At 34.4% G+C, this 25,100-nt stretch overlaps 1 protein-coding gene across 13 annotated transcripts in view; it reads right to left on the reverse strand.

The window, feature by feature from the left end:
- OSBPL8 (oxysterol binding protein like 8) overlaps window positions 1-25,100 on the reverse strand; it is a 217,602-nt gene that overhangs the window by 22,943 nt on the left and 169,559 nt on the right. For all 13 annotated transcript variants that reach the window (XM_050748532.1, XM_050748530.1, XM_050748529.1 and 10 more), the window contains 10 exons: window positions 23,934-24,035; window positions 21,744-21,947; window positions 18,705-18,789; window positions 16,931-17,102; window positions 14,782-15,019; window positions 14,008-14,192; window positions 10,979-11,060; window positions 10,576-10,674; window positions 8,617-8,713; window positions 2,803-2,901 (listed from right to left, as the gene is read on the reverse strand). In XM_050748532.1, coding sequence (XP_050604489.1) covers window positions 2,803-2,901; window positions 8,617-8,713; window positions 10,576-10,674; window positions 10,979-11,060; window positions 14,008-14,192; window positions 14,782-15,019; window positions 16,931-17,102; window positions 18,705-18,789; window positions 21,744-21,947; window positions 23,934-24,035 — 1,363 coding nt within the window. The remainder of the gene's footprint in view (window positions 1-2,802; window positions 2,902-8,616; window positions 8,714-10,575; window positions 10,675-10,978; window positions 11,061-14,007; window positions 14,193-14,781; window positions 15,020-16,930; window positions 17,103-18,704; window positions 18,790-21,743; window positions 21,948-23,933; window positions 24,036-25,100) is intronic.

Consider the following 25,100-nt stretch of genomic DNA (forward strand, 5'->3'; position numbering starts at 1 on the left):
TTCTGTAGTCATTTGGAGACATGTGCAGAGTAGTGAAAAATTTGAGTCACCTGATGCACACATTCTGAGCTGAGGTTGAGCAAGGCAAACACTCTTCCTTGTTTCAGCTTCCACATTGTTAAAAAAAAAAAAAGTGTCCTTTTTGCAGTGTATTTACTACCATGTTTTCACATTTTTGTGCTTTTCATTGGTGGTTTTGCTGTTTAAAGTGGACCCACATGTAGTGTTGCACTGCTGTCTAGTGTTCCTAAGTGCAAGAAAGCTATAATGTATCTTATAGGGAAAATGTGTGTTAAAAGCTACATGTAGGTTTTAGTTCTATTGGCTGTTAGTTCAAGGTTAATGAATCAATAATATGTAATTAATGTTATAATGACATCAGGTTTCTTTAAATAGAAGCACACATAAAACAAGGTTATGTACTGATTGACTGGTTGATGAAAATGTTAGGACAAGAGGCTCACACGAATCCAATCTCATACTCCCCCCAGGAGCAATGGCTCAGTATTTGCTAACTCAGTGGTGACTTTATATAACCACTGCAAATAACAAGAATCAAATGCATAAGCAAAGCAAACAAAAAAACTACAGAATAAGTTCTGTGTTTAAAAGCTGGGGAAACTCTAGGTTTAACAAAGCTAAACAGGTTGTGTATGTGCTGTTGGTCTAAGATGTTAAGGCAGCCTTTAACATGCAATGTACAATATTATCTTTTGAGAGGGGAACAGACTATGTAATGTTTCTCATACTTATTTGGCTATGGAACTCTTATTTTACAAAACAATTTGTGAGGCTAGTGACTTGGGGGAACATACCTTAGAAAACATACAGGGTGAAACAGCTTATAAAAATCATTTCATATGCTCATTCACAAGCGGTTATAACTTCTTTTCTTTTTCCATGCATTGCTATAAAAAATTTTCCCTATTGTTAGCTAAGTATGGGCACGGATATCTACATGGAACATAATTTTATTTTTTCTAAATGATAGAAAATTTAAATATATTTGTTCTTATCAATTCATAATTAAAGATATTTCACTCCATGCTTACTTCAAGCTCTAAGAATAATCTAGACTCAGGCCGTAAGTTAGCCTCTTTTGTACATGCTGGGTTGGCCTTCAATAAGATTCAACCCTCCCAGGTTTCTCAACTGTGAAATAAGGCCATATCAAATAATTCCTTTTAAATTATACTTTAAGTTCTGGGATACATATGCAGAACGTGCAGCTTCGTTACATAGGTATACATGTGTCATGGTGGTTTGCTGCACCTATCAACCCATCATCTACATCAGGTATTTCTCCTAATGCTATCCCTCCCCTTGCCCCCCACCTCCCGACAGGTCCCAGTGTATGATGTTCCCCTCCCTGTGCCCATGTGTTCTCACTGTTCAACTTCCACTTAGGAGTGAGATCATGTGGTGGCTGATTTTCTGTTTCTGTGTTAGTTTGCGGAGAATGATGGTTTCCAGCTTCATCCATGTCCCTGCAAAGGACTTAAACTCATCCTTTTTTATGGATGCAAACTCTTCTATGGTATGTATGTGTCACATTTTCTTTATCCAGTTTATCACTGATGGGCATTTGGGTTGGTTCCAAGTCTTTGCTACTGTGAATAGTGCTGCAATAAACATACATGTGCATGTGTCTTTATAGAATAATTTATAACCCTTTGGGTATATACCCAGTAATGGGATTGCTGGGTCAAATGGTATTTCTAACTCTAGATCCTTGAGGGATTGCCACACTGTCTTCCACAATGGTTGAACTAATTTACACTCCCACCAACAGTGTAAAAGTGTTCCTATTTCTCCACATCCTCTCCAACATCTGTTATTTCCTGACGTTTTAATGATCACCATTCTAACTGGCATGAGATGGTGTCTCATTGTGGTTTGATTTGCATTTCTCTAATGACCAGTGATAATGAGCTTTTTTCAAAAAGTGTCTGTTCGTATCCTTTGCCCACTTTTCATACTGAATAATTTCTATGTTCCCAAAATAGAGGATAATTACCAAAAAAGTTATTTTTAAGATTTAAGAAACCGGTTGGAAGGGAGGATACACATCATGACCACACTAAACTGATGCAAAACAGTTGAAAGTTCAGAATGCAGAGGTAAACCACCTGGGTTCAGATCCTGACTTGCTGCATTTTAGCTGTGTGATCTCAGGCATATTAAGCCTCTTTATGCTTCATTTTTCCTCTTCTATAAAAAGGGAATAATAATATTTCTATTTTATAGGAGCTGCTGAAATGATTAAATAAATGCATTGAATAGTTGGGTGCCTAGTATGTTGTAATGTTGTACATGACAATTATTATGTAACACCCTTATCTGTATTTTAAATAATGGGTCAAAAAGCATAATACATTAAGAAATTGCCAAATGAGGGTGAGAAAAATCTTTTAAAAACTTGGTACACTAAAAAATAGTAAATTAAAATTTTCAAAAAGCATGCAAAAAGAAGAAAATCATCTTTATAGATTCTGAAAAAACAGATAGTTTTGTCAAATTTGAAAATTTGCACATCAGGTAAGTGCAAAGAAATTTAATTATGATAAGTCAGTCTCTTCTGACTAAAGTATACATCACAAAAAGGTCCATTACAGGTGAATTAATTCACCACAGAAATATTCAGCAAATGATAGCAATAATCTTAAATATCTGTAAACCAAGGATGCTTTCAAACAAAATATAAGTCTGACTCCATCAATCACAAAGCATAACAAATCACAGCTACATACATTTACTTAAAAGGAAAGCTTAATATCTAACTCAAGTATAGAAAATATTTACCTTTACAATGAGCATATGGCATTGTCATTACATAATCTTCACCTCTATTCAAGAAAGTTAACCGTGCTTCTCCCTCTAATATTGCAGATAATGAGTTTCCTGAAATAAAATGTTGTTTATTAAATTTCACAAAACATATTCAACCAATTCAAAACAAACAAAATATATTTAGAACACCCACTAGACATCTACAGTGGAAAGTCTTAAAAATGTCTCAATCTCAATGTGCCCAAACATGTATTCATTACCTTATATCCAAAACATATTTCATCCTTGTTCTCATTTTTACATAATGACTACTTTTAAAAGATACAGTTATGTGCTTTTTTATAATTAAAAAAAAATTTTTTTTGAGATGGAGTGTCTCACTCTGTTGCCCAGGCTGGAGTGCAGTGGAGTGATCTTGACTCACTGCAATCTCCACCACCAGGGTTGAGCAATTCTCCTGTCTTAGCCTCCCGAGTGGCTGTGATTACAGGCGTGTACCACCACGCCCAGCTAATTTTTATATTTGCAGTAGAGACAGGGTTTCCCCATGTTGGCCAGGCTGGTTTTAACTCCTGACCTTGGGTAATCTGCCCGCCTCGGCCTCCCAAAGTGCTGGGATTACAGGCATGAGGCACTGCACCCGGCCTATTTTATGAGAGTTATAAGAAAATGAGAAAACATGGAGAATACTTAATATTAATAAAACACTGTTTCGCCGAATAGCCTAATTTTCTTTTTTGAATAAAACTATTATTTTTTAGCTGTAAGTCACATTACTTTACAAATCTCAAGCTTTAAATGCTTATAATTGATATAATAATCCTATAGACAATTTAGAAAAATAAAAAATATAAAGCACCAAAATATAGTCAACAATAAAATACTATGGTAATTTCTTCTAAGTTTTCTCCTGTATGCATTTTCTCTCCTTCTATTCTCAGTTTTACTTAAGTATAAATTTACATATAGTAACTAACCCATTTTAAGTGTGAAATTCGAGTTTTGGAAATTGCAGAGTGATATAACCACCACCACAATCAAGATACAGAACTTCCCATTATCCCCAAAAAGTTCCTCCTTGCCCCTGAGCAGTCAATCCTTTCCCTCAGCCACAGGAAACCACTGGTCCATTTTAAATCACTGGCTTTACCTATTCTAGAATTCTGTACAGATGGCATTATAGAAGATGTAGCTTGCTATGTTTTACTTCCTTCAATTAGCACAATGTCTTTCAGGTTCACCCACATTGTTGTATAAGAATTCTATTCCTTTTTATTGTTAGTTAGCATTCTGTAGTTGTGACATTTCCTTACTAGTTGATGGTCCTTAAGTTGTGTTTAGTCCTGGATTATTATGAATAATGTTGTGTATACTTAAGAATATTTATGTACAAGTCTTTATGTAGCCATCTATTTTCATTTTTTCATGGGTAAATACCTAGGAGTGGAATTTGAGTTTACGGTACATGCATGTTTAACTCTGGACAATCATTTCTCCCACGTCAAAAAACATTTGACCATGTGTACAGGTCTACATCTGAACTCTATTCCATTCCATTAATTTATATATCTACCATTACATCAATTCCACACTGTAATGATTACCTTAGCCTTATACTAAAATTAGGCAGTGAAAGACCTCTTGTTCTTTTTCAAAATTGTTTGGCTGTTTTGGGTCCTTGGCTTTTCAAAGTAATTTTAGAGTCAACTTGCCAATATCTTCAAAAAAGCCTGCCAAGATTATGATTAGGATTGCATTGAGTCTATGGCTCAATTAATGGAGCTCTATTATCTTAATATTAAATATCTCAATATATAAACATAGTCTATCTATCCATTTATTTGGATCTTCTTTAATTTTCCTCAGCGATGTTTTAGTCTTCAGTATATAGGACTTACATCTTTTATTAAATTTATTTTTAAATATATTATTTGGATGCTATTATAATTGGAGTTGTTTTTAAATTTCATTCTGAGCCAGGCATGGTGATGTGTGCCTGTAATCCCAGCTACTCAGGAGGCTGAGATGAGAGGATCCCTCATAGTAAGACACTGTCTCAAAAAAAAAAAAAAAAAATATATATATATATATATATATATATACACACACACACTTCTGCAAGTATTCATTTCTAGTATATAGAAATATGACTAATTTTTCTATTTTGACCATGCATCTTGAGACCTTACTAAATTCACTTATTAGTTATATGAGCTTTTTTTGTATATTCTTGAAGATTTTCTATATAATCTGGTATATAAACGGCTTATCTTCCTCCTTTCAATCAGTATGCTATTTTTCCCTTTAATTTGCCTACTGCATTGGCTAGGACCTCTAATACAATTATGTATAGAAGTAATGAGAGTAAACATCCTTGCCTTGCTCTTGATCTTAGGTAGAAATTATTCAGTTTTCACCCTAAAAGTATGAAGTTGGCTATGTATTTTTCATAGATGCCTTTAATCTAGTCCTAGTTTCTTGAGGACTAAGAAATAAATAGGTGTTGAATTCTGTCAAATCATTTTTCCGTATCTATTGAAATCATACTTTTCTTCTCTGTTATTCTATTAATATGGTAAATTACATTTTTATCAGATGATAAACCAACCTTGTATTCCCGAGACAAAATCCATTTCATCATATTATTCTTTTAATATATTGATCATGATACTTTTACTTATATGTATATGTCCATATATTATTCTTCCTATATGTTGATTTGTTACTACTTAAGAATTTTTGCATGTATGTTCATAAAGGATATTAGATCTGTAGTTTATTTTCTTGTAATCTCTGGTTTGGGGATCAGGATAATCTTGGCCTCATAAAATGATCTGAGGACTGTTTTTTCTTCTATTTTCTGCCAAAAATTGTGTAGAACTGTTATTTCTGCCTTAAATCTTTAGAAGAACTCAAGACATCTGGGCCTGGAGTATATCCTTGAAGAAAGATTTTAAATTACTAAATCAATTTATCTGACATAAGAGTATTACAATTTTACACCACTACTTGGGTCAGCCGTGGTAATTCGTATCTCTTAAGAAAATCTGCCCATTTCAAATTTCTGTCTCTTTTAATTCTGTTTTTGCTTCATATTGAAGTTCTATGCTTAGGTACATAGGCATTTATGATTATTATGTTATCCTGAAGAACTGAACCTTTTTATTTCATTATGAAATGTTCTTTATCTCTATTAACATGTTTTTGTCTTGAAATCTATTTTATTAATATACTCACTCAACTCTACTTGTACTTAATACTTGCATAGTTTAGCTTTTAACTTTTACTTTCCATTTACTTTCTTTTTTTTTTTTTTTTCCTTTCTTGAGACAGAATCTTGCTCTTGTTGCCCAGGCTGGAGTGCAGTGGTATGATCTCAGCTCACAGCAACCTCTGCTTCCCGGGTTCAAGTGATTCTCCTGCCTCAGCACTCCGAGTAGCTGGGATTACAGGTGTATACCACCATGCCCAGCTAATTTTTGTATTTTTAGTAGAGACAGGCTACATTTTGGCCTGGCTAGTATGGAACTCCTGACCTCAGGTGATTCACCCACCTTGGTCTCTCAAAGTGCTGGTATTACAGGACTGAGCCACCATGCTCGGCCTACTTTCCACTTACTTTCAACCTATTTGTGTGTCTACATTTAAGGTATGTTGGTCCTTGCTGTTTTAGCTAATCTGATAATCACTGTCTTCTGAGATTATTTGGGCCATTAAGACTGATACAATCATATTATTGGGTTTTGGTCTATCATTTTGCTACGTGTTTTCTATCTGTCCCCTCTGATTTTTGTTCCTTGATTGGGCTTTCCTGTTTCTTTTATAAATTATTTAAACTATTGTTTAAAATTTTCAAATAATTTCATTTTAATTTTCTTACTGACTTTTTGCCTATACCTTTTGGTGGTGATTTTTCTTCTTGTGTGTTTGCTCTAGTGTAGGGCTTCTCAATGGTAGCATTCCTGACATTTAGGGGACCGGATAATTATTTGTTGTAGGGAGTTATCCTGTGCATTGTAGGATGTTTAGCAGCATTTCTGGCATCTACCTGCTGGATCTCCCAACTGTGAGAACCCAAAATGTCTTCAGACATTGCCAAATGTCTCCTGAGGAGAACCACTGCTTTAGGGATTACAATATTTATCTTCAAAATGTCACAGTTGGCTGGGTGCAGTGGCTCATGCTTGTAATCCCAGCACTTTGGGAGGCTGAGGCGGGTGGATCACTTGAGGGCAGGAGTTCAAGACCAGCCTGACCAACATGGTGAAACCCCATCTCTACTAAAAATACAAAAATTCGCTGGGCGTGGTGGTGGGTACCTGTAATCCCAGGTACTAGGGAGGCTGAGGCAGGAGAATTGCTTGAACCCAGGAGGCAGAGGTTGCAGTGAGTCGAGATTGTGCCATTGTACTCACTTACAGTTAATCTTTTACCACTTTATATAGAAAAGAAAATTTTACTACTTCTAGGTCCATTCTCTTCCAGGCTTATATACTACAGTTACGTGTGTTAAATCTGCATATGTTATAAAACTCACAAGATAATGCTGACATTTCTGTTTTGAACAGTTACATGTATTAAAAGGAAAAAATAAGAAAAAATGTCTTTTGAATTTACCTATAGGTTAACCAATTCTGACAATCTTAAATTCATTCTAGATTTAATAGACTCTTTCAAATTATAAAGGAACAGATAGCTCTGATGTATATAAATTGTACCATAACACAGAAAAAAGGCCCACTGATGAAGTAATCCCAGAAAGCAAGCTATGCACCTTGTACTCAATAAAAATTTCTATAAAGTTAGAACACACACTCAGAAAAGCCATTTATACTATAGTCAGGGTAGAAGAATGGAGGGATGAAAGGTGAAGTAGGTAAGAAATATATCAAATATAAAATACATATAAACTTAAGGGAAAAAAAAAAAACAAGCAATCACCATCTTAAACAAAACAAGGTTAAAAAAACAAAACAAAAAAACCCCCAAAACCAAATGAAAACAAACATCAAGGGAAATAAAAGATACCTTGAAGAAATATAACACATACCAGGTTCCTGATCAAAAACTACTCTTAGATATCCCTGTGGCAGACTTAACTATGGCTCACCACATGCTCAGGTAACCAAACCTTGGATTTCTGTTTACATACTTTATTTTTCCTTTTTTATCATAATAATTTTTTTCACTCAGGTTTAAAATTCTTTGGTTGAAATTTAATTGTTCTTCATTTAAACATTTTAAAACACTATATAAAAGCATTTTAAGGTTATATATGTTTTACTGGTATATAGCTTTGGCAATGATTTGTTTGAACTGTCAAAGTTTTTGTATTAATGTTTCCTACTATAACCTTTTCTCTATTTTCCCTTGTACTTTGCAAACAGTTTTTTTTGGTATGTTATTTAGTCCAAAGTTAAATATATTTACCGATTGACCCTGGGCCAGGTCTCCTAAACATACTTGAATTCTTCCTCTCTGTTCAAAGACTACAATAGAAAGACTGATCCCTTAGATACACTGAGATGAAACACAAAAAACTGGTCAGACTAAAGGCAAAAGAAATACTTTATGCACTAAAGGGCTATAATGGGCAATCATTCTGTCTTTTCATAAGTGATGTTTATGATATATTTACATATATGTGATGAATACATAAGCCACACCTTTATGAGTGGGCAGAAAAAAGCCATTATTCAAGGAAAGATGATATTTAAAATGACAAACTCCATGTTGCAAATAGCCCATGACACTTACTAAATAAAAGCTCACCGGAAAATAATACCTCCCAGGAATGGGTGCAAGTTGGGACAGGGGGAAACTCACCATAAAACTTGGACTTAGCCAGGATACTACCACTAAGACAAAATCCATCTTTTCGATTACTAACATAAAAGGCAGATATTGGTGGATGATGGGACACCTATTAAACACAAGAAAAAACATGCATATATAAAATATAAAAACATGTTTATATAAAGTATAAAAAGATAAGCATATTATTGTGCCATTATCAAAAGTTCAAGTCTTATAATGAGTAAGAAAAAACATTTAATAAGCAGTAAAATTAAATATTGATGGTTATAGTAACCAGCTTCCTGTCTCCTAGTGAGACCTACACTCCTGGTATTCACATAGGCCCCTCTTATATTGTACTGAAATTGGTTTGTGTGGAAGTGATACTATGTAATTTCTGAAATTAGGTTACAAAGCACCTTCCACGTTGGGGGCTCTATCTGCCGATCTCTCAATCATTAGTTCTGAAAGCCATCTTTGAGATTGTGAAAAACCCTATAGAGAGGCCTATGTGATGAGGAACTGAGTTCTTCTGTCAACAGTCATGTGATGAACCTGGACATGAATCTTCCTGTCCAGTCAAGCCTGTAGATGACTGCAAAGCTGGCTGACAGTTTGAGTGCAAGCTCATTAGAAATCCTGAGCCGGAACCACCCAGCTAAGCAGATCTCGGACTCCTGAACCTCATCATATGAGATAATAAATACTGCTTTAACCCATTCAGTTTTGGCAGTAATTTTTTAGACAGCAATTGATAACTAATATAGTGATTAGTCTTCATATGGATTACTGAATGACTATAAGAAACAAAAATAAAAAACACGTTATTTAATAATCTAATGCCTTCAACAATATATTTACCTCTTATGTTCTCTTACATGAGACAAACTAAAATCAGCATCTCAAGCTTCTTAATTTCATGAAGAATTAAATCATTGACTTTTAAAAAATTTAATATAGATGAGTGGTTTTGACTTGAGGGGGTTATCAAAACCTCTAGAAGAAGGTTTTCCAAAGAATACACGGTCTTCTCATTCTCCTTACACTCAAAGTGAGAATTACCATGAAAAGGAGCCACTGTTATTGAAAGAGAATGTCATATTCCTCAAGTTTATGCAGACAGAAGACTGAAAGTCATGATTATGGATGTATATGAGTTCAAATTAATGAAAATATTAATGAAATAATATTTCATTAATATTCAATAATATTAATGAAAAAATATTAATGAAAAACTAAAATATTTTCTGTCTGTATACAACAACAAGAGAGGTATCACAGGGGAGAAGAGGGAATTAAAGAAGCTAACAATTCAATTAGGAAAATAAATATTCTGTAAAAAGGTAAATGATATGAATGTTAAAATAATAGCTTAATGGATAATCACAAAAACAATACAGAAGTTTGAGAAGGGAAAAATCACTGGGAGCTGCAGTCATTTGGATCATGAAGGATAAGTGAGTCAGAGTTTGTTTTGATAAAGAATAGCTAAGAAGAAATACTGGAGTGGGAGAATTAAATTTAAAAATGAGGTAAGAAAGTGTGAGATCAGGTTACCTAGTCATGAACTGCACAGGTTTGACTACTGTGGAGAACTAGAAAGGTATTAATTTGAGATAAATTTGGAAAAGATATAGAGGACTTTGAATGCCAGACAAATGAATGCCACACCACTGAATAATTCTGAGCATGATCAAAAGTTGTTTTGGAAATACGAGTTCGGCCAAAAAATAAACATTAAAAAAAGGGCAGGGGGTATAGCAAAGGAAAAATAAATATTTATTTTTGGTCAAAGGATTCCATGAGTGTAATAATAATACCTATGAATAGGACATTTAGTAGTATTTAATACTAAAAGGTTAAATGTTTACCAAATGTGCACAAGTAAGAAAGGCTAAATAATAGTGAGTTTACTGAGTAAATATTTTCTATAAAAATATTCCAGTAACTTCCAGATAAGTTTTGTTTCCATACATGCATTTCTAATACCTGTTCAGCAATATAAAAAGTTTTGCTGTTTGTTCTGGGATGAATCCATAAACAACGAAAAGTCTCACCAAGTATAGGATTATAAGGTTTCTTCAGTCCCTGGTTTAAAAAAAAAATGCAATTTCAAATTACAAATACAAAGGATTCAAAATAGCTTAAACTAGTCAAAATGGGTTTAACTGTACCATGTGGGAACCATCCTTATAAAATTTCAGAGTAAATAAAATTTACATTAAATAAAATTAAACGACTTCAATCATAATACAGGTCTAAATCATCAGGTATTCTGCAATTTTGCTAAGTCAAAGAAGCCCAGTAATGTAATTGTTAACAATCTACAGATTACATAAAATATAAAGCACTCATAAAACACTAAAGACAATAAAATACAAACAAACATTACCTTTGGCTTTTTATAGAATCCTGACAAATACCATTTCACTACTTTCTTCAAACGGAAATAAGGATTTTCTTCAAGAGCAGCCCTAAAACACAAAATGGTAAACAAAAATTTTACAAAATAAATCACAAATTCTCTCTCACATTTATTAACTAATAACCGAGTATGAAATATGATTGGAAAACATAATTCTTATTTTAAATGGATGACAAAACAAGCATGTAATCAATTTTCAACCATGTAAATCCATTTCTGTTTTTCTTAACCTGGTCACATTTTCCCATTCTTTGGTACACTGCCCGGGTCTTCGCTAAAGTAGATTTTGGAAACTCTCCAAACCAAGGTTTCTGAATTGGGATTCTGCAGAACCTGAGATGTTGTTAGTGGCTCTGTGAAAATTGTGATTGAAAAAAATAAAAATGTATTTTGGATTCATGCACTGTGTGATTTCTAGCATTTGCAATGATAGGCAGTGGCCAAGCAGCCTCATTAACAATTCTGATAGAAGTCTTCAGCCTCATATGTCAGTGAAGGACTAATGTTTACTTGGTTGAGTCCATTCTCAGTTGTTGATGTTAGAGTAGATCAATGGTAACTGGTGGGTGCTGTAGTGCATGTAGGGGAGGACATACGTTGACGTTAGCCTCTTTTGTGCAAAGTACTTATCTAAATATAGGATTTTATGGGTATGCAGTCCTTAGTACAAAACACAGAAGTTTCAAATTACAAATATGAAGCAGAGTCAAAATAATTAAATCAATACAGAAGGTTTTAACCTATTTTTATTCTTCAACCTGCTCTTGTGTACTATTAACTGATTTTCCAGAATAAAAACTCAACCAGAATAATGGATAATCAAAGAGTAATTTTCATTTTAAAGAAGTTTGTAGGAGCCATGACTCAGCTGCCCCCCATACAGTTCTGCTGTTGTTGTAATCATTGCAAAAACTTGATTGTGTATGTCTGAAGTAAATTTTACTGAGAAGTTGTTTTTGTTCTTGTTGTTTTCTGTTTGTAATGTAGTTACTATACCCTTATTTACAAAAAGGCATTTATGTTTCACAAGCATGTCTGACAGTCCAATGTGGTGATTTTTTAAAAAATGAGATGTGAGACAGAAGAGCACAGACCTAGGCTTATTGACAATTGTGCTAAGTTGAAAGCTTGTGTTTTTCTGGAGTAGCAACCCTCTGATTGCTCTCTGTCCATCTTGGTTTAAATTCCCTTATTCTGCAATTTTATTTTAAAATTAAATATATATAGTTCAAAAGTCAAAGCAATATAAAGAGGTACACATGTCTTGTTACTGCCCCATCTCTCCACACTGTTCCTACTTACCTTCTATAGGTAACTTTTAAAAAAAGTTTCCTTCTAAGTTTTCTTTAGGCATAAACAAGCATATATAAATAAACAGTCCTGTTTTTCTTCAAAAAGGTTTGCAAACTATACATACTCTTCTGTACACCTTGCTTTTTTCACACACAATTCTGGAGGTCCCTCCAGATCAGTTTATGGACTTCTTCCTTATATGGGTGGATGTGTCACATATTATTTAATCAGTACACTGTGCTGGACACTGGAGTTATATCTAATGTTTTATTATTACAAACACTGCTGCAACGATCTTGTGTATATGCCATTCTGTATATGTGGCATTATATCTGTAGGAGTTATTCCCAGAAGTGAGATTAGTGTATCAAATGATGAATGCATCTATACTTTTGGTAAATACTGCCAGATTACCTTCAGGGTGCTGTGCTAGTCTGCACTGCGCATGGTAGTGCATGATCACCCCTGGTTGCCAACACAACCTTGGCAACAGTGTGTAATGCCAGAAAAGTACAATCTTTCTATTTGGGACAGGGGGCATCTCTCAAGATCTTGTGATTCACAGGAATTTGCCTTATATTCTGAGAGAAATGAATTTCCAGACAGATAAAAGTGCAGAAGATATTAGAACTAGGATATAAAAGATTTTTGACTTTTTGTCAATGTGATGGAAAAACAACAATAACTTACTATAATTCAAATGTACATTTTCCTTATTTTGCATGAGGTTTTTACATGTTTAAGGACTGTTCCTATTTCTTCATTTTCCAACTGCCCGGTAATTTCTTCCACTCCTTTTTCTATAGGTTTCCTTTTCTATAGAATCATTTTCATTCAAATTTTAAAAGCTTTTTTTAGGGAGGTTAAGCATTTTGTCTATGATGAAATTTGCAAAAATTTCCCAGTTTATCGATTATCTTTTGACTCAGCTTATTATTTTTTTCAATGTTCGCTCATGAAATTTATAGACAGAAACTAGTATCGATAAAGATTCTAAAAATCAGGTCACAGGGCCAGATATCAGTGGCATAGAAAGCACAGTGCCTTGAAACACTATTATTGGTAGAATAGGGGCATAAGGTAAGTAAGAATTGGAAGCATGGACACAAAGTTGCTGTTCCTTGCAAAGTTTACTGGTTTTCCAAGAAATTGCTGGGACAGAGGTGGACAGCACCTCCTCTGCCTCCTTTAGGTGTGCCTTCTTCAAAATTACACTCAGGATCAGCTGGCAGCTTCAGAAGCAAAGAAAAGAAGGATTTGTTCCAAAAGCTAGCAACTGGCACGGCATTTTAGTTCTGGTAAGCCATACATACCTCACAAGCATGCAGACAGGTAAGTATGAGCAAAAACAGAGGCCCCAGGATGGGACTGAACAAGGGCTTTCATAGAGGAGAACAAATGATGCCAATCACCTCTCTCTGTGTTAGGTTAGTGAACTGAGGTTAAGGAGCCTATAACACCAGTGTTCAGTAAAGGGTAGAATTCTTGTTTTCCTCAAGCTTATGATATCTCAATTTCACTTCATAAACGGTAACATTATAGCAAAGTATTAAATATGCTTCTTACTAAGAAGTGGTAGAGAACACAGAGTGATGTGTCATTAGCGCCTGATTTTGGAAAGGAATGATAATTGAAAATAGTACTCTTGACAGCTTCTAAAATCATGAAGTATTGTCTATTTTAAGAAATAAGAATCTACTTACTCAGAGAGGAAATCTGCATGATAGTAGTAATCTGAAAGTTTATCCAGGAAAGAACGGGGTTCCAAAATAAATGTAGGCAGAACCACCTTGGATAGGTCCATGCCAGGACGGACTTGTTTCAATAGTGTCCAGATAAGGCTTTTGTTTTCTTCAGACACAGTTTCTGTTTGAGAAGCCTCACCTGCCTTTATCAATTAATGAAAATTACCAAAACATTACATTTATTTCAGACAGATATGTAAACAAGCCAGCTAATGTTGAAAATATGAATTCTTTTCAGGACTACTCCAAGCATTCTTTAAATGTGGAAACAAAAAGTAATAAAATCTATAGCTATAAAACTTAGGTAAAAAGGGTAGCTGAAAAAGACATCAAAGTGAACAATATATACAAGAGATCCAGCAGAAAAATATTATAGCCTATTATTTTACACTGCATTTACTTCCATGATGCACTGGCAATAACAAAGTTATAAACTCATGCTTCCTTGCAACTTACTTTGCACTGGCAATGACATCAAGCAATATCCTACTTCAAAATCAAGCTTGAAGAAAATGTAAACTTTAAATTTAATGGAATATATTGGTATTTATGGGAGTATTTGTGTTTAGTTGTTTGTAAATCCTAATATATTTCATATGTGTGCAACTTTTAAAATATCACATTCTATCACAGAAAAATAGGCAATAGATGAAGCAAATAATATCTTCAATTTCATTTAACAACTCCCAAGAATATGAAAATTCAGAATCTCTAAAAATAACAGACTTCTACCTCTCCAAGTTCTTCATGGCTCTGTTCAGTGTAGGTAGTCTCCTTTAAAGGCTCAACAGGCTCGGGTTCGATATATGAGTCATCTTGTCTTTCTGATGTATCTGTGTCACTTTCTTCACTTTTCCCCATCACTTCATTGTCAGACTCATCATGTTCTTGATCATTTTCTTTATCAGATTTATCAGAATACATATCTTGGTCCTTAAAATGTTGTCGTTCAATTTCACTATCATTTAACCTTAAGGGAAAGAATTTTTAGGAGGAAGAATAAAGGATGTTAAGAATGCTCAATTCATAAATAAAAATTATATACAACATTTATTGAGAATTTACTATGTGCCAGACAGTGTTCTAAGTGTTTTACATAGTGTTAATTCACTTAATCTTCAAAATAACCCTATGAGATAGGTAATATTATTATTCTCATTTTACAGATTAGTAAACAGAGGCATAGAAAAGTTAAAAACCTGGAGAAATGTGAAAAGATGATACTCTGAGCTCTTTGCCTCTCTACCAATTGGGACTAAAATCTTCCAAAACCAAAATTTTAGACTTCTTGCTAGATATTTTTCTTAGTTTTTCAAACAGCAACACTTCCATCAATCTCACTGTCACCTATGGTATGAAGAAAAAATGCAGGTCCAGATAATCCGATTCTCAACTGAACTCAAATAAATTATGACTTTCCACCCGTATATGGAGGTTTCCAAAGTCACCTCATGAGCCCAAGAAAAAGATATGAAAATGGTAAATGGTAAACAATTATATTAAATTCTATCCGTCTGAAAGGTTTAATCCTGAGCAAAAATCCAGAGAATTAAAAATGAAAATTTCAGCTGAAGGAAATGAACCTATGGACTAAAATCAAGTAAGTTTTGCTGAATCTACCCTATTCTCACTTAAAGTGATTAGGGTAAATAGTCTGTACAAAAAGGGGAAAGTCTTGGAAAGAGGTTCCAACAAATACCCATTCCTCTGTCAGTAGCCCACCCCATTCCATCCTATCTCACTCAGGCACCAGGTATTTGGGATTAAGATAAAGCTCCATATTGTAGGTCTGCAAAGAAGTAAGATAAAAGGTCAGGTAATGGAGATTTTCAAGAGAGTGGGGAAAAAAAGAAAAAAAACCCCAAAAAACCTGGGCAACATAGTGAGACTATGTCTCAATAAATAAATAAATAAATAAATAAATAAATAAATAAATAAGCAAGCCAGCTCAGTGTGGTAATACAGGTCTGTAGTTCTAGCTACTGGGGAGGTTGAGACTGGAAGATCAGCTTGAGCCCAGGAGTTCCAGGTTACGGTGAGCTATGACTGTGTCACTGCACTGCAGCCTGGGCAACAGAGTGAGACCCTGGCTCTAAACATTTTTTTAAAGTAATACAGAGAGAGAAAAAAAAAGAAACAGGCAAAAGGATAGGGAAGAAATGTTTAAATCAGGCTACATGGAGAAGAGGAGAATAGCAGTCTAACTTTGAGAAGAGCAACCTCAATGCTGATGAAAGTAACTACAGAGCAGAAGCCAAGGGGTGGGGAAAGGGAGGAAATGGAAAAGTCTGATGTTTTTCCTGCAAAGCAACAAAAAGACCTGAATCTCAAGAAAGTCTTTGCACTACTGCCCAGTTTCCTTGGAGAAATGCTTTTTTAGTGTTAACTACAATAAATGCTTCAGGGAATAAAACCACAAATAGGATACAGTTTCATTCCAAACAGGATATAAATGAATTTCACAAATACCAGGTAGAGTAAGTCCAGTGCCATTACTAAAAACGTGTTACTCTATAGAAAGACAGATTATGTCTCATAGTTATAAAGCTTCACATATGATGTAATATTTGAGACTGATCTTGAAGATCAGGCAGAAATCATTCTTAATAGAAGGAACATCATGCACAGACAAGGTGAATAATTAGCATGGCTATATTTGGGAAAGATAAAGTAAATCACATTGGCTGGAATCCCTAAGGAAATACATTTCTACACCTGATTACAGCAGCTAAACAAATTTTAAGCCAGTCTTAGGCCATATAACAGGAAGATATGCAAATTTCAGTCCTAGATACACTACTAAAATTCTAGGCCTGCCAACTAATTTTGTGAACAGCACAGTCTCTGAAACATTACCAAATCAGTGGCAATATCTACTTACTGGAAGTTGTCACCACTGTGGAGATTGTTAGCACGTAGTAAGCCATAGAAAGTTACATGTGTGCTATCTGATGAAACGCTTAGGTCATGTTCCTTTCCTTCTCTGATCATTGTACGTTTAAGAAGACTAGAACATTTCAAAGCCAGCTCCAAAGCGTCCATCCAGCACCTTCCTAAATGAACACAGATTCATAAGCAGTATAATTTTTAAAACTATGAAACTAGCATGCATCTTAACTTACCCTGTTACCACTATTTCTTTGAGAAACATGCACTAGAAAAGTTAATCTGAACATAACATCTGCTAGAACTTTTTAATGTAATCTTTCAGTTTTCCAAATGCTTTTCACATACTAAGCAGGTACAAACCACTGATAAATGAATAGTATACAGCATGCATTAGAAAGTATACCCAATCTAAAATAAACATACTTTATTTTTCAAATCTTAGGACATTAACAAGCAGTATAATTTGAAGGTATCAAGCAAGGTACATAAAATATACTGGAGGATTTATGGTTCTACTATAAACAAACTATCTGAAGTAACTGTTTTTGATAATAGAAGGTCTATCGTTAAGATTAACATCCATTCTACTTGTATGTATGAAACTTTTTAAGTCAGGAAAATGCCTATATAATGCTACTATTAACTGCCATATTAGTTAAGAGAAACATTAATAGTTTTATTTTTTAAATAAAAATTTAAAAGTGAATTAGCAGAAAACTTTTCACTTATATTTGGGGCTCTTAATTTTCATATATATCACTTCAAGATTTGCTGGGAGTTTCAGTCAAGTAAAGCATTTTCATATTGAAAGCTCATACCTATATTTTAATTGAAAAAAAATCATCTGAGGCCAGGTGTGGTGGCTCACGCCTGTAATCCCAGCACTTTGGGAGGCCAAGGCAAGCGGATCATGAGGTCAAGTGTGGGACCATCCTGACCAACATGGTGAAACCCTGCCTCTACTAAAAATACAAAAATTAGCTGGGCGTGGTGGCGTGTGCCTGTAGTCCCAGCTACTCGGGAGGCTGAGAGAGGAGAATGGCTTGTACCAGGGAGTCGGAGGTTGCAGTGAGCTGAGATCGTGCCACTGCACTCCAGCCTGGCAACAGAGCGAGACTCCATCTCAAACACAAAAACAAACAAACAAACAAAAAAACATCAGATAAAAGTAAACTTTGGAAGGTTACAAGATTCCCTACACCAACCTTGTCTAAACTACGAAACATGAAAGCATGAAAGTGAGGACAAAATCTGTTATTAAGATTTGAAAGCTACCTTGATATCACTTAAGTTTTTCTCTCCCCATATTTGCTTCATGAATTAAGTATTAAAGGAGGAATAAAAAAGGTTGTACTCGAATGTCTTATGTAAAAAAAAAAAAAAAACAAACAAAACAGTATATGTCTCATAAATGGTAACATTTAGTAGTAAAATATAAAAAGTATTAAATGTATCTTTAAAATAAAACATGAGTTACCATAAAATTCACTAACAAGTTAAAAGGTGTTAATATGTCCATGGAGGATGAAGAAGAAAACTCTGAACTGCTAACTCATTGATAAATCACACAATGCTTCCTTTCTATCAGATTTCCCTATTTGTCTATTAAGTTACTCATATATTTAGCATTCAAAGCAATTTACGATTACCATGCTTCTGCTGCAAATGCCACACTAAAAATATATTTCCCCAGAATAATACAAAGTGGCATAAAAAAACTCTTAAAAATGAAGACCAAAATCCAATCCATCAAAAACTATACTTACCATCTGACTCTGAAGTAGCTCGGATGATCAAATAACTGCTAGGTAAGGGCTGAGTAATGGATCCAACCGCTTCACCTTTTGGACCCTTAATAACAAAATAAACAAAATAAATGGTAGAGAGTAAGTATTATGAGATCTCAACTTTATACTATCCAATATTATCTGTAATAATCTAAATCAGGTATGGATTATAATCTAAAAGCAAATAAGCTTTAATTTCATCATTCTTGATAATGCAAATGTTAAGTATTAAGAAAAATTTTCTAACAAATATATCTCCTTAGCAGAAAACTGAACAAATTAATTATCACTTAAATATTACCTCTATATATTGCTTACATACTAAAAAGAACCTGCAATTTACCATATTAAACCAAATTTTAACTTAACAATGTCCATCCCATGGATACAACTAATGAGATAAGAAATACTAAATTTCTAGAAGGCTAAAGAAAGCATTTGGAAATAGAATTATAATTCAAAAGAAAAAGAGAAATGAATTTTAACTGGGTCTAAGGAAAAATAAATCTCTACTTTAAAACCAATGACATATACCTGTTTTTAAACACCAACTATATAAGCTGATTTTATTTTTCCAGAAACATGAAAGAAAAAGACATTCTGTTGTTGTTGTTGGCTAGGGTTGTTTTATAAGTATACAATACCAACACTAATTAATATCACCAATGCTAAACTTAGGTAGACACAATAGAAAGGAAACTAAGTATTGAATTTAAAATATAATTTTGATACAAAAGCTTAATTTTTAAGTTGTTTTCAAAGGGTTCTTTAAAGTTATCAGGTCAAAAAACAAAACAGATTTCCAAAACGCATAAAATGTCAGAAAGGAAAGATGTAGATTCAAAATGAAAACAGAAAAAAAATTAATATGGCTTTAACAAATACCGTAATATTCTGCATTTTCAAATAGCTTTACAATTTATGGGCCAGTTCCTAAAACCAGTATACAGTGGGACATGGAATCAGACCGCCTGGGTTTCAATCATGGCTCCATGCTAGAAAAACAGAGTTCAATCTCTTTATGTGTATAATGGGAAGAAACTGTATCTTCCTTATAGGTATGAGAATTAAATAAATGATTTCATGTAAAATACTAAAGTACCTGACATGAACTCATAGCTGTTACTATTTCCTAATCATAAACACTGGCTTCCAAAATATTTAAACAATATCCTAAGTAGGTTTTGCTTGTGGGAAGTATTTATATAATTATACAGATTTCTCTCTTCTTCCAATAGTAAGAATTAAATATTATAAATTTGACATTAAAATCATTAATGGCTTAAAATTTATTTTAATGCTTGCAATTCCTAAGAGTAGTAGAATACTATATTTATATATATACACACACATGTGTGTATATATAGTATTTTTGTATATGTGTATATGTATACATATATTTTGTTGTTGTTGTTTAAAAAGGTTTTGAAAGTCATTTTCTCCACTTGAGAATCGCTTAATATATAAATGTCAGAGGTTCGGGGGTTTAAATTCTTTCCCCTGAGGGAAGCACCTAACCTCAGAATGGAACTAACTCGGTAATCCCAAATTTATTCTTGCTGTGACTCCAGGCTACTGAAATAAAGATTAAAAAGTACAAGTTTTTTCCTAGGTGTATGTATATTGCATTATTAAGCAATACCCTCCCCGCCCCACAAAAAGGATTAAGCTACTTTTCGTTAACCGTAATCTCGATGAGGTGGTTTTCCCTAAAGGAGAAATTCTAACTTCTTTATTCTACAATAACTGGCCTTCTTAGAAACTAAAGCAATGATCATTTTGTAAAAACTTAAACTAGGCTAGGCATGGTGGCTCACATCTGTAATCCCAGCACTTTGGGAGGCTGAGGCAGGAGGGCCCAGGAAATCAAGACCAGCCTGGGCAACATAGAAAGACCCCATCTCTACAAAATTTTTTTAAAAAAGTTAGCTGAGCATGGTGGCATGTGCCTGTGGTCCTAGCTACTTGGGAGGCTGGGGTGGGAGAACTGCTTAAGCACAGAAGGTTCAGGCTGCAGTGAGCAATGATCATGCCACTGCAGTCTAGCCTAGGTGATAGTAAAATCTTGCCTAAAAAACACACATACATACACAAAATCACTTAAACTTGACTCATTTATTCTGTTAGTATAATACTTTTTTTTTTGAGACAAGGTCTTGCTCTGTTGCACAGGCTGAAGTGCAGTGGCATGCTCATGGCTCACTGAAACCTCCTTGACCTCCCAAGCTCCAGTGATCCTCCCACCGCAGACTCCTGAATAGCTGGGACTACAGGTACATGTCACCATACTCGGCTAATTTTTGTATTTTTTATAGAGACGCGGTTTCACTATGTTGCCCAGGCTGGTCTCGAACTCCTGAGCTCAAGCGATCCAACTGCCCTGGCCTACCAAAGTGCTGAGATTACAGGAATGAGCCACTGCACCCAGCCACAGTAATGCTTTTCAGTTATAAAAAACATTAATGCTTCATCTTTAAAGAAACCTGTCTCTTTCTCAAGAGTAAGTAAGTAAAAAAAAAATTTTTTTTTAAGAGTAAATAAGATTGCTTCTGCTTATAATAGGCTTCCCATCACACCTTTGCATCACTACAGGAAAGACCACAAAAAAAAAAAAAAAAAAAAAAAGGCAATTTCTGTTCCAGGGAATTCTACTTACCATTTTGATAAAGAGAAAAAACATGGGACGGGCCGCGGGAAACAAAACAAAACCAACAACAATAAATATAATACAATGTTGCAAAGCTGAGTTAGTAATTACAAACTGAAAAACATAGTACAAATTGAATCCCCAAGGGCAAAAGAGATAAAAAGATGCAATATAAAAAGTTAGACCTCAAAGGTAAAGCTTTTTGGTGCACATTTTGTTGTGAGTAGAGGCAGAATGGGGAATAATGCACTGGAAAGCACAACAGATTTATAAGTCCTGGCAGAGGACGAATCTCATTTGATTGATTTATCTCAGTTCTATTCATGGATTATCATCTTTACCTTTCACCTATATAACAAGCGCTTACATACCTTCACTGCCCAAATAGATTGCTCCAAAGGATGGAAAAGTTTGAAACAAAAGCCGTCCTTTTTTGATGGACGTTCAATGATTTCACAGGCATTCAGAAGAACTGTTCCTACCCACTGACCATTTTTTTGGGTTTTATAGATCAGTAGCACCCCAGGTTTCAACACACACCATAACTTGGTCCAGCTCTTTAGAGTACCACGAATCTACAGAAAGATAAATTTATTTTAAAAATGAAGATCTGTTCTCCAAGGTCCAAACCAAAAAATTGCAAATACGTTGTTTTAATCTAAAATTTCCATAACATGCACACTTTAAATATTTTATTTAAAAGCCACTACATGGCAAGCACAGCAAACAGACATGAAAATGACACGGCTCTTGTTTCTAAGACACTTAAATTTTAGTGAGAGACAGGCCAACAGTTTCGAAATAGTGTACTAAGTAGAATAATTTTCCTAATCTCCCTGACCAGGTCGGGGCCATTAAAATATACTTTCCTAGTACTGAGATTCTTCTTTTTGTAACATTGATCATGGCTATAATCTTATTTGTGTGTATATGATGATTCTGCTTAAAATAATTTTTCCCCTTTACCACATCAACAGTGCTGAAAACACTGCTGGCACACACTAGGCATTCCCTAAGTATTTGGTGAGCGGTAGGAAGAGAAAATAATTTCCTCCTAGCCCCTAAAATTACCTTATTCAAATTACTTTGTTCCCAGTAATTACATAAAGTATGCCATATAAATTTACTGGAGGATATTTTAAAATACAAGTTACATGAATCCCTATACTCTCATAAAATGTTCCTTATCCTAGGGTTTAACGCTATGTCAATAGTAAGTCTAAAACTACTTTTTCTATAAATTTCTATTTCCATCACCTATTAAAATTGTATCTATGCAATTCAGTGAATTCAAAATAGTGAAATGATATTAATATTTAGATCAAAAATAAGAATTATACTTCTATTTACTGTAAAACATCTGTTATTTCAATGCACCTACATGAAGTATGAAATAATACAGGATTCCATAATCCCCCAAATAGGCATACCACCGTAACTCTCAACAAGAAACATTTAGAAAGAAGGAGTTTGGAACCAGGCATGAAGAAAAGAGAAAATCTAAGATATGTGTATAAGTAAAAGAATGGTAAGACAAGAGAGGCGAAAGGAAGACAGGTACTCTAAAATAACATTTTGCATCATGGAGATGCAACAGAACACGGAGGACAAATTATCAGAAGGAAGGTAAGGTAGAGAAAGTCAGCCAGAGAATGTGCTGGGGACTTAATAGAAGGCAGCTTTAACTCTGAAAAACCTAAGTGAGATCTTGAGCTAACGCACTTCTAAGTAGAGTCAAAACAAGTTGGAAGGTGTTATTAGCACAAGATTGAAAACCCTAGAATTAGTTACCTGAATTGTCAGGGAAACTATCACTAGACTCTCATTTTAGTGAGGGGAGTCCTGTGACAGATCTCATAAGGCTTACGAGGTCAGAGGCCTTAGTAAGTCTTGGCAAAAGTGGAAAGTTTTCAGGGTTGGAGTGATTCTCAGGTACACGCCAAGTACTAAAATTTCCTGTGAGTCAGAGTTCTACAAGATCATTCTTAAACTTAGGATTCCTACAGCTGTCTTTCAGATAAGAATGAGAAAGAGGATAGAGTGACCAGGATGAAAGAAAAGGAAATAAAAATAACCAGAGGCCAAAAGAATAGGGTCCGGAAACAGCAATGTGTGCTTGTCTCATAAATAACAATTTTCATTTTTAAAAAATATATTATGTATCCAACTATTTTAAAATAGCTTTTATATTAAATTTGTCTCATCTTTTCAATTATATACTAGGTGTACGGTAATACTTAACAATAATTGGAATAGCAAGCAACGTATTTTTTACAGCACATTGTATTAGACAACATATCACACAAATCTAAAAGCTTTTTTAAAAGAACTGCTATACTGTATGTAATTGATGCTACTGTTAAGAAAGACATTAAGATTCCTTCTCTTCATTAAGATGGGAACACAGAACCTCCAGGAATACAATAATAGTTTCTTTGCCAGTGAAAAACAATCATCTTAGGAGTTGTTTTTGTCTTGCAGGCTTTAGGTATACTCTGGGCTTTTCCATTCCAGTAAGTGAACATCCAGCAATCTGAATTCATGATTCAAAACACACTGACCTTCAACCAATCAGCCATAACAATAACAGAAGGATCTGTGATTGTACTGAGCAGCTCCTTTGTGGCTCTTTTCTTTTCTTCTCGGTAATTTTTCTTTTGTACCTATTTTACAGAAATAATAGAAAAGCTAAAAACTCAACAGAAATGAGCAATTTATTTTAAGTTCAGGGGTACAAATGCAGGTTTGTTATATAGGTAAACCTGTGTCATGGGGGTTTGTTGTACATATTTTATCACTCAGGTATTAAGCCTAGTACCCATTACTTACTTTTCCTGATTCTCTCCTTCCTCCCACCCTCACCCTCTGAAAGGCTCCAGTGTGGGCTGTTTCCCTCTGTGTGTCCATGTGTTCTCATGATTTTGTTTCCACTTCTAAGTCAGAACATGCAGTATTGGTTTTTCTGTTTCTGAGTTAGTTTGCTAAGGATAATGCCCTCCAGCTCCATCCATGTCTCTGTAAAAGACATGATCTCATTCTTTATTATGGCTACATAATATTTCACGGTGTACCACATTTTCTTTATCCAGTCTCTCATTGATGGGCATTTAGGATGATTCCATGTCTTTGCTATTGTGAATAGTGCTGCAATGAATATACACATGCATGTGTCTTTATAATAGAACGATTACATTCCTTTGGGTATATACCCAGTAATGGGATTGCTAGGTCGCATAGTTCTGTCTTTAGGTCTTTGTGGAATCACCACACTGTCTTTTATCCTAATAGTCTAGTATTCTAAAGAGGTTTAGAATTTCATACTATAATGGTGAGAGTATAGTATAAAATTCTAAACCACTTTAGAATTCCAGAATCTGACAATAAAAATACTATATATATATATATTTTTTTTCTTAGCAGGAGGAGTTAGTCTTAGACAACCAATGTTAGAATCTAGTTTTTCTGATCACTAGTGCAGTTCTACATATCTTTTAAATAATTTTACTTCTTTTTTTTTTTTTTTTTGAGACAGTCTCACTCTGTAACCCAGGCTGGGGTGCAGTGGCAGAATCTCAGCTCACTGAACCTCCATCTCCTGGGTTAAGGCAATTCTTGTGCCTCGGCCTCCCAAGCAGCTGGGATTATAGGCATATGCCACCATGCCCGGCTAAGTTTTGTATTTTTTGTAGAGATGGGGTTTCACCATGTTGGTCAGAATAGTCTTGAAC

Source organism: Macaca thibetana, chromosome 11 (assembly GCF_024542745.1).
Source record: "Macaca thibetana thibetana isolate TM-01 chromosome 11, ASM2454274v1, whole genome shotgun sequence".
NCBI lineage: Eukaryota > Metazoa > Chordata > Mammalia > Primates > Cercopithecidae > Macaca > Macaca thibetana.